At 35.4% G+C, this 10954-nt stretch overlaps 1 protein-coding gene across 1 annotated transcript in view; it reads left to right on the top strand.

The window, feature by feature from the left end:
- Positions 1 to 852: 852 nt before the first annotated feature.
- Positions 853 to 10954, top strand: part of LOC117111795 (ELMO domain-containing protein 1-like) — a gene marked incomplete in the record, with an annotated part of 18587 nt that continues 8485 nt past the window's right edge. Inside the window, 4 exon segments of the mRNA XM_033254785.1 lie at positions 853 to 966; positions 5291 to 5488; positions 6894 to 7023; positions 7817 to 7946. Of these exon segments, the coding sequence (XP_033110676.1) occupies positions 5347 to 5488; positions 6894 to 7023; positions 7817 to 7946 (402 nt within the window).

Below are 10954 nucleotides of genomic sequence, written 5' to 3'. Positions count from 1 at the left end.
CCCCCCCCCCCCTTTCAAAATCCTGGCTACGTCCCTGCTCCAAGAACAGGCCTATACCGTAAACCCTCGAAAAAACCCTTTGGCTTCTTTTATCTTTGACCTATATATGAATGAATAACAATAAATAGGGCCACTGTAACATCAGTCTGTATCAGTGTAACCGACATTAAATCACCTAAATTGTTGTATTATAAGCCAAGCATGTAATCAATTTTTGTTTCTTTGAAAATTATGTAGTATGCGCTGTACTATCTCGAAATGAAGCCGGGCTTCTTTTCGACCGTCTTTTTCTTTTTTTTCTCTCTCTCTTGTTTTTTTTTTAAAGGACTCTGAGGGCTTCAATTCAAGATGGGCTTCTTCTTAAGATTAAGCTTCTATTCCAGGTTAGTTTACGGTGTTATTTACAGAAAACAATCTTACACTATTAATGTTATCATCTCAATTGGCCGGAATTTAAAATAAAGAACTAACTTTTTAATTCAATATCCCCGGCAAGAATGTGGCATGGTCGGGCGTCGCTCAAAACCTGTAGTCCAGGGTTAATTGATTTTAGAATATAAATGTAAAAAAAAAAACATACATTATAAATTGTTTTCCCCCGACGGGAAGGGGATCATTAGGCTTCCCAACGGGGTACCATGCTGCCAGTAGTGCCGTCAGTGGGAAACAATTTATACCCCTCAAATTGAGACATTGAATGTAACACATTCAATGTCTATATGTTTACTTGATAAACTATAATTAAAAAATCCATATCATTCCAAAAGGTTTCAAAAGTTAACAAAAACCCCAAGATACCAATTGCATTAAAAATCCGTTGATCTTGGGATTAAAAGTCACAGTGCTCGGAGAGTTGTTGATTTTGTACAGCGCCCTCAGTTGAATACTCTTTGCGCACCCAGCTAGCCAGCTAGCTCTCATGTTGCATAGCGGTTCGCCGACCCGGTCCGCCTATAATGTTTATACGTAAGTTTCACCAAAATAACAACAAAGTTACATGTCAATAACACATTTCAAGGATCTTAACTCACTTGTAGAGATGGGATTATTTTGTAGTATTTTGTAATGTAAATTCAATAGTTGTTATGGTGATTAGGCAAGGCCTAGCCTAGCTAGTCTACCCTAGGATTTTTTAGTTTTAGCTAGCTAGGCCTAGGCTAGCCTCCCTAACTTCTTAGTCTGCCTAACCTAGGTTACTTAGTTAGGGCGTAGGCCTACATAACTAGGCCTAGACTACTGCTAATAAATGCAGGAAATCAAGGCCGACGTTCCGCAAACCATGGTCCGCGGCCCAAAATTTGGCCGCGAAACATTTTTGGAGGGCGTGAAGCCGTCTGGAAATTGAAAAAAAAAAATAGACGTTTTATCATGGAGAAAATAGTTTTTTTTAATAAATCCGCTTCATTGTTACAGTGAATGCGTCGCTTGCACACGCTGCTAAAGTGCCAGATGATGCGTTCTATTTGAGTTTTTATGTCTATGCCCCCTCGGGAGCCTTTATCTGTATATTTATTCCTGATAGTTCTAGTATGCAACATTATTTTCTATAAATAAATATAGGCCTACTGTAAATATACCTTTTTTAAGTCAAGCGCGAATCCAGAGTTTACCCTGGCTATCGCACAGATGGGTTCCAATATTGGGAGAGTCATGAGAAGAGAGCTAGCTTGTTTTGTCGCTGAAAGATAAATTTTAGATATTCGAAAAGTTTTTGTTTCTGAAGGCTTTACAGTATAACCAATCCCCGTATTTCTGATAGATTGCTGATTAAAATGTAAAATATTTAAGATTTTATATGCAGTACATTCTCATATGTTATGTAAATCTCATATATATCCCAAAATTACGTTATATTCATGCACCGAAGTAGAAAGTTTAACTTAATAATTTTGATATGTTTTATGTTGAATGGTTTTAAATGATATTATTACAGTCTAATATGATCACAACATAATGAAGTCCTCTCCTTTAAACTTCTAACCTACTATACCTTGCATATCTCAATATACATATATATTTCCTTAAATCAAGAAAGTCCACTCGTTAAATTAGTATATATAATATAGAGAATTTTGTCTGTCAATCTCAAATATCCAAATTTTAGGAAATTATGTTTTATGCATGCACCGACATGAGAACTTTAACCTAATAACTTTGACATGTATAGTTTTATGTTGTTTGTTGAACGGACTTCTTTAATAATAATATTACAGTCTAATATGACCACAACATAAGGAGGTCCACTCCGTAAATGTTTAGCATAATATTATTGTACAGAGAATTTTGATTATTTATCAATATCATCATGTTAGATCCAAATCACGTTTTATGCAAGCACCGACGAGGAAAGATTAAACATAATAATTTTGATAGTACATGTTTTATGTTATGTGTTGATTGGTCTTAGTTAATAATATTACAGTTTAATGGCTTAACGTAATAATATTATAGTTTAATGGTCTACAATAACATTGCAGTTCAATGGCCCCGGAACCCTGAACCCCGACCTGGGGCCCTTGGCGGCTCCCTAGCCCCAATAATCAGTGCTTGCGCTTCGCTCGCAACCTGACCATTTCACTTCCCGTGGCTATGGCCCTGCTATAACTTGTGTGGCTGAACCGTGTTTTGTTGAGTCATTGTAGAAAGAAGAATCAATCAATTGTCGGAGGTGGTGGGGGGGGGGTGTAAACACAAATGTACGGTATTATTTATTTAATAAAATAATATTTAATTTGTATACAATAAAATTTTATCACTGAGAGAACAGACAATGATGTCAAAATATTGTATAGGCCTATACATGGAGGCTTCATGATCAAAAGTTCTTGCCAAGATTTGGTATGTTGGTCCCTCCGCTGCTGGGCCGCGGCTTGGTGCCTGGAATCGTAAATAGGCAGTGAAGTAAAAAGTTTGCGGAACGCTGATCTAGGCAACTTCACGTATGACCCTCTCTCCCTCAATCACTGTCTCTCATTGCTATGTATGACATTGTTGTGCGCATTTTGTTCCTTTTGCTCAATTCGAGTTGCTGAGGTATTCTCAAAGTCGTTTCAAACTGTGCGCTGTATGCATTTGTGGTAAAAGTGTGACATTAATATTTATGAAATGATATTGACATTAACTTATTAGATTATGATTCAACATACAGTAATGTATTTTTTGGGAGATATAGGGAAATTCTGGTGTTTTAATCGATCGGAAAATTTGCAATGATAACAGATAGGCCATCCATGTTGTATGTGGGACACACAGTAATTATTGAATTTATTAAAGATATACCACTATTAAAAAACTATGAATAAGCCTAGGCCTAATATGGGAATTATATAAGTCACTCGTGACGTCATCACTGCAACTCCCAATATTATTTGCCTATTTCCTACCGTCCACTAATTTTTCAAATAGTGGACACTTGGCTTGATTTTTTAGGTTCGTGTACAAAAATAAATTCCTCATTTTTTCATCACGGCGAAAACATCCTGCGTGCACCGCGATAAAAAATGAATTGTGATTGAAAATTACTTTCGTAAAACAATGTTTATTACAACCCGAAGAAAGTTACTTTAAATTCAATATTAATTTAAGTATGAACAGTTAAGCAATTCCTTGAATCAATGAACCCCAATAATCTAAACAAACTGAATGTTTAATAGGAATTGTCTAGACCTATTTTAAAGACTCAAGGAATGAAATTAGATGTAGAGCCGTCAAGGCCTCCTCCTACTACTAGCCTAGGCCCCTAGGCTGTATAGCCTAGCGTAGTTATGAAATCATCACAAGATTTTTACCTGTCTGCTCTGACGAAAAAGTTAGTGACAGTGACTGTATTCTCTCTCGAATGCTTTGAAAAATGTTTATTTCTTTGACGAATGTGAAAAATTACTAACAAGTTCTTCTAACACAATACAAATTACAAAATAACCTAGGCCTAGTTATTCATCGTATCCATATAGTACTGCTGATGTGTAGTTAACGTGTAGGCGCCGCATCAGAAGCACAAATCAGCATACGCACAAAATATAAATACGCACACAGTATACTGATCGTATCACTATAGCAACCGATGACTAGTACAACACAGTTGGTTATAAAAACTAACATTAAAAGACGGCGATTGACTTATAAAGCAATTAGTGCATGCATCGTACACTAGCAGAAAGTTATTTAGGTGTTTTTTGTTTCAAGCATTAAATCTAACCTTCGAATAATAATTTTCCTATAGTGTGCTATGCGGAGCTCTACTAATTGCTTATTAGTTTTTTACAGATTCATCTGGTTAGGCCTAGCCTATGCCTCCTACTAGGGCCAGGCTAGGCCTAGTCGTACATTGAAATCCATCTTTCAGGCTTTTGTCTGGCAACTAACGAAATAAACCTCGCAAGACAAAGAATGTAAGACAAAGTATGTAGGCAAATTAGGCCTATAGCCTTTAGGACTTTAAAAAATTTTTATAACACTTTTCAAATTACAGGATAAGATTCCTGAATGTGGTTTTTTTTTTTTTTTTATGAAATGAAAATCATCATCCAACAATGACAACTTCTTCTCATTTGCATTTCTATGTATATATACATAACAAAAGCATGACAACACCAATTTTGAGTGATACTTCAGCAAAGTGTAGCAGTTTTTCAATTACCCAATCAAAATCAAGACTTTAGAAGCAAGACCTCTCTGCCGTATGCTATCAGTTTCATTCGTGATGTATCCAGAAAATCAGGAAATTAAGTGAACTTATTAGTTTGTCATTTGTATAATACATAGCCATTGCGATATTATTTGCGATGGTTCCAGATAAGGCCATGGAAAAAAAAAATGAGTTGTTGATTGTCCTTTTTAAAAAAAAAAAAAAAGTATGTAGGGTGGGAGGTGTCAAGCTAATGAAATCTCCCCATTGAAGTGCAAGGCCTCATGTAAATGGTGGCTGACTTTGTCTACCACTGGAGTGCGCCCCTAGAGTTTTCGCTATGCCAGATAAAGTACACACTTCACATTAAAACACAAATACACATACATTCTATATTCTGTGGTACTGTAATTCTTTGTGAATGTAGACAATATTCCAAATCATGTACCTAGCGCCTTTTCCTAGCGGTTTCTTTCTACTAGACACCAATTTATAACTTGTGAGTGTTCAGATATGTACTGTAGGGATTGTCTGACCCAAAATTAAACAAAAGTAATCTGATTATCATGAGACACGGGACACATAAGTTCCAAGCCAGAATCTGTCCGCTTTGTCATGTTCCCTACTAGTAATTATTTACTATGTTCATCTCTTTTGTTTTAGGTTTCTTCTGTGTCAGCATCAGTGAAGTTTGGAGATAAAGTTTCTAGCCATCTCAAATGTTTGAATTTCTTCCAGCATCGTTCCTCTTATTACTGCATCGTATGATCAAATGGGTTTTACACAAGTTCCTTGGGGCATGTGAATTACAGAGGCTGTGTCGGGACTGCCCGGCTGGTTCAACGCGAACCAAAAACATTGGTATGTACAGTATTCAAAATTACCATCATTTTATGATGGCAAAGTTTATCTGTATATTGTCTGTATGCCCATAGGATTGGTATTCATTCTTTATTTGATATTCGTCTTTATTTTTACCAAACTTTTAACTATAAGAAAGCATTTATAAGTGAGTAAATTATGGTTCTGTTTAATATACCTTTATCACAGACAGAAAGTCTATAAAAAGTAATAATAATTTTTGATGACAAAACATTGATATTATTGTTCTGGTGATTAAAAGCAGTAACTGTGTACTGTACTATGTTTACTTGGTGCTACAGAGGTTAGATGCTCAATTCGAATCCCGAGTCCCAAGGTTCTGGATTCAAACCAGGAACAAATGTTATGATTTTCTTGCCACTAAACTCCACAGGCATGGGGTCAATTACGATGAAAATGTAATCAATTACAATTGCAGTTGCTCTATTTTGCTAATTATAATTATGATTACATTTTCTCACTTACGATTACAATTACATTTCTTTTTTTCCCCCTTTTTTTCCCTTTTTTTTTTTTTTACTTTCCAAAAGGAAGGCCAATCCGGCCCAATAACTTGTGGATGATTAACTCTACCACTGCACTGGTACTGGTTGTAATAGCCGTCTTGAAGAAAGAAACTTGGCAACTTGAATAACTTTCTTAAATTAAGCTGATAATAAACATTTAAATAGGAAGAAAAACATAATCCTCATTAGGATTTGACTCAAATACTTACTGTTCAGATACCCTATCAACTAACCTATGAGGCCAAGTGGTATACACCCTTGGATTACTATTGTTCTTGCTCACTTTGTGTAATTATTGTAATATTTTGCAACCCAGTAATTTCAGGTAGGTTGTAGGTTGAGTACGAGTATGGTTTTGGGATACTTTAAAATTAGAATCTAATGTTTAATTATGGCAGGGAATTTATTATATAAGTAGTACATCCTATTTAATGCAAATTGACAACTCCTTTGTTTACGATTAACTGAAATAACAAACATTAGGAAACAGTTTACAGTCAGATAAACTGTTGCCACCAACAGTTATTTTTGAATAAGCAATAAAGTAGATGAGTTTTCTGCCATCCAGCGAATGAAACAATTTCGTAATGTATGAAATGTAATTGCCATGATTACAATTAAATTTTTCCAATCACAATTACATTACAATTACAAATTACTCTTTTGAACCCAATTATATTACACCCAATTACATTAAAAAATGTAATTATTACAATTACAAATTACGATTACCCCATACCTGATCAGGTATCCTAAATGATGGACTTTGTTGGAGACAACATCCTGGGTTAGTATGATGCAAAATTTATATTAAAAACACACTTTCTCAGCTTATTTCTCAGTTTCTTTGCTTGATATAATATCATTTTCCTTTCTAGAATCCTCTTTAAAAAAATCAAAGCACAGTGCACTGAGGCGAGTGGTTACGGATAGCGAAGACATCACTGTCAAGGATGCAGTTGAAAATGTCATCGCCATTAAAAGAATTGATCCAGAAACCCACAAAGAGTGAGAATATTAAATTGAATCAATTATATCATTATCATTATGGCACCATCACCATCAAAGCACCATCACTATTATGGCTCCATCACTATTATGGCTCCATCACCATTATGGCATCCTCACCATGATGGCATCGTCACCATTATGATACCATCGCCATTATATCACCATTACCATTATGGAACCATTACCATTATGGCATCCTCACCATTATGGCACACTCACCATTATGGCACACTCGCCATGATAACATCATTACCATTATGATACCATCGCCATTATATCACCATTACCATTATGGAACCATCACGATTATAGCACCATTACCATTATGACACCACCATGACAATTGATGCACCATCACCATTGACACCACCATGGCAATTATGGCACCATGACAATTATGGCACCATCACCATTATGGCACCATTTAGCCTTTGGAAAAACTAGAATGTTACAGTTCTCCATTTCAGTAATCTGTAAAAAATAAAAAAAATTGCTAAAGTAATAATGTTCACACAAAGAGTTTTACAGACAATATCATATGATACTATATTAACGTAAGTATAAATAAAGACCTCCACTTTTCATAATTAAAGGTAACAAATTTTGTAGAAAATGATGTATCCTCATTGGAATTCTGATGTGGACATATTTTTTTTTCTTGAAAATCTATTACCCTCTTGGCATCCTAAGTAAGAGTAATTTTAAGTGTTAGAAGATTTAACAGAACTTCAGTCTAGTCTTCCATGATATAATAATTTACTTTTATTTATTTCTTTTTTGTATTTATTAGTGTTGTTGATGCACTTCAGGGAAGTTTACGCCAATCTTTAGGTTACAGAACCTTGTTAAAGGAAGTTGAGAAGCTTAGATCAGAAGCATACTCCTCTGATAATCCAGACCATGAAGATGCATTGATGCAGGTAAGTTGTGAGTTGCAGTGCTACTGGTACTTCTACAAAATTATTGACTGACAGTGACGTCAATATTCTAGTGGCATCAATTAGACAGCAAGGATTGGACATGTCATCAATACAATCTCATTTATCAGCAATGTGGAATATGGCATTAATATGATGGTTAAGATACTTTCCCTCCAATCCCAGAGTCCTGTGTTCAATTTCTGTCATGGTAACATTTTTTTTTTTGCAAAACCAAAACACTCCACTCCCTAAGCATGGAGTGGAGTTGAATAGCTTAGTGGTTAAGATGCTTCCCTTCTGATCCCTGGGTTCTGGGTTCAGTTCCTTTGACAGCAAGACTTTTTCTCACGGCTACAAACAACACCACTCCTTAAGCATCATAAACAGACTTTGCTAGTAAAAGCATCACATTATTTAATTTATTTAAGAGGGCCCCTGAATATCAGCCGACCTTGTAGGATACGCTTCCAAATAATATGGATGAACTGTGTCACCGAATTATACAGATGCCATATGACATTGCAAGTACGGAAACGCAACTTAAACCAAATATTTTGAACAATATTATACATATCGAAGGTTACTCTCCTACTAGGGCAGATTGGTGTGGAGATATAAGAGGAGGAGTGATACTATATGTGAAGGATTCGATATCCTTTGAAGTTTGGACTGAACTAAGCGAAGAAGCGATAGAAAGTATTTAGATAACAATTTGCCAAAATCGCCTTCCTTGTAAAATTGCAAACATCACAATGGGAGTAATCTACCATCCACCAAGCTCAAATGATTTTGAAATGAATAACCATACATACACCCGTATTCTTAAAACAAACTTTAGTCGAATTTCGAACTAGAACTTAATTTAGTGCTAGTTGCAACTTCAACTTCAATCTGTATTCACAAACAAAGTAGTCGAAGATTTAACTATGACTAAATCAAGTTCTAGTTTTAGTTCAACTGAAGATGACTGGCAAGCCAAGACTACCAAACTAACCAATGAAAAGAGCTAACTTTAATAGCAGACAAAATTTTAGTAATCCGGTAATGCGGATGAAAAGTGGCATCGTGGTTAATGGAGTATATAAGCGGATTTTCAACAAGAACTCTAAACTTTTGTTTGCCTTAGAAATGTTAAGTGGCATAACATTTATGAGCTGTATGATGGTCTTTTCCTATTTCATTTTTTAAAGGACCAGCTTCAGAATTTGTTTAACCATCATTTCCCCATAGTCCCTTTAAACCACTTTTGTCATGGACAAACCATGGGTTACAAGTTATTTCAAAAAATTAGTGAGTAAACGGCAGTCTGCTTTCATGCAAGGGACACTAGTGAATTCCCCATGCTTAGAAACAAACTTAATAACTTAAAAAGTATGCGTAAATCCTACTCTCAAAAGAACATTGATAACCTACTAAACTCTGACTCGCGTTCCTGGTGGAAATATACCGAACGATTAATTAATTTAGGTTGCGAGGGTAATCACTCCTCAGCAGGAATGGCAAATTCTTTGTATCAAGGTGATAAGACAGATCTTGTTAATACCATAAACTTTTTTATACTACTGACTTCTGGGTTTAGCCCTCTTAAAACTTCAAACCGCATTTGCTACGGATGAAACGCCCAGTCACCTATCGAGCCAGAGTCTCCCCCAGTAACTTACAGGATCTTGCCGATTCAGCCTTGTCATGGACCAGTGCCAACATTATGACCCTAAATGCCAAATAAACTTGTGAAATAGTTATAAGTTGGATCTGTTCCAATTGGTCAGATTGTGACTTGGTCAAACCTGTTCCCCATACCGGGGCAGCACACTCTAATAATGGTGTGATGGCACAACAGTAAAAATAACACAAAGCTTCTGCATCAAGGCCAGAAGGACGTAATTGTTTGAGAAAAAATTATCTTGAATTCGCCTTAGATACAGCCTCAACGTCGGTTTGCCAAGATAAGTTATCCTCACACCCAAAAGCTAACAACATCTAAGTAAAACTGATCATGTTATTGCTTTTGTTATTGTTATATTTATGGCATTATGGGCCGGTGGCCTGATTGGTTGAATACAGTCGGGTAGTTGACCGAATGAATGAATGAATGAAAGCTCAGTGCTTTCAACTTGGTTGATTAAACAGTTATCAATTACTAAAGGTTCAAAAAATGACTTTGATCTCTTGCAACGCAGAGCTCTCACAATTACTCTCCCAGAGCTTAGCTACTGTAGTGCCCTGACCATGTGCAATATTCCTATGTTGTCTGAGCAGTGCACTCGTCTGTGCAGGGATTACTTCCAGAAACTTAAGAACCCTTTCCACAGACTACACCACCTCCTTCCTAAAGCCCCCTACCCCCCACTACCATCTGAGAAAACCTAAAGAATTTACACTATCAAAGTCAAAACTGAACGATCAAAAAAGTTTATCTTAAATTTTGGTTTGTTCCAATTCTGGTAAGAACTCCCTGCACTGGCAAATGCTATGTTTACTTTCAAAGTCTGTAATTAAAATTATTCAAATAATCTCACTTCAATAATAATAATAATAATAATAATAATAATAATAATAATAATAATAATAATAATAATAATAATAATAATAAAATAAAAAGTAATAATCATAAAAATATTTTTGGTTGCCATATTTCCCATTAAACCCCTTTTTGCTGTTTCTGTGATGTTGTTCCTTTTTGTTGAAAAGTTTTTAAATGTTGATTGTTTAGATTTTTAAGACTGAAACATTTTACTTTTGTAAAATTAAACCCATTGTGAGTGTTGCAGTAAAGAATGATTTTGGAAGGGTCACCCTCTATAAATATAGATTTTAAAAAAAAACCTCCTAATGTGACACAGCTTTAATGTAGTGCATCTTTCCTCGCAAACCATCTACTTTCCTTATCCAAAATGATGATACGTCATGGATTGGACATGAAATATAAGTCCAGTAGAAAATATTTATATATTTTAAAAGCCAACTACTGAATGAAATTATGGTTTGATATGGCATGAATTCTATAT

The sequence above is a fragment of the Anneissia japonica genome, unplaced genomic scaffold, assembly GCF_011630105.1.
Source record: "Anneissia japonica isolate Jap-2015-1 unplaced genomic scaffold, ASM1163010v1 scaffold287758_len931624_cov196, whole genome shotgun sequence".
In the NCBI taxonomy this organism is placed as follows: domain Eukaryota; kingdom Metazoa; phylum Echinodermata; class Crinoidea; order Comatulida; family Comatulidae; genus Anneissia; species Anneissia japonica.
This window is presented reverse-complemented; position numbering and strand designations above follow the sequence as displayed.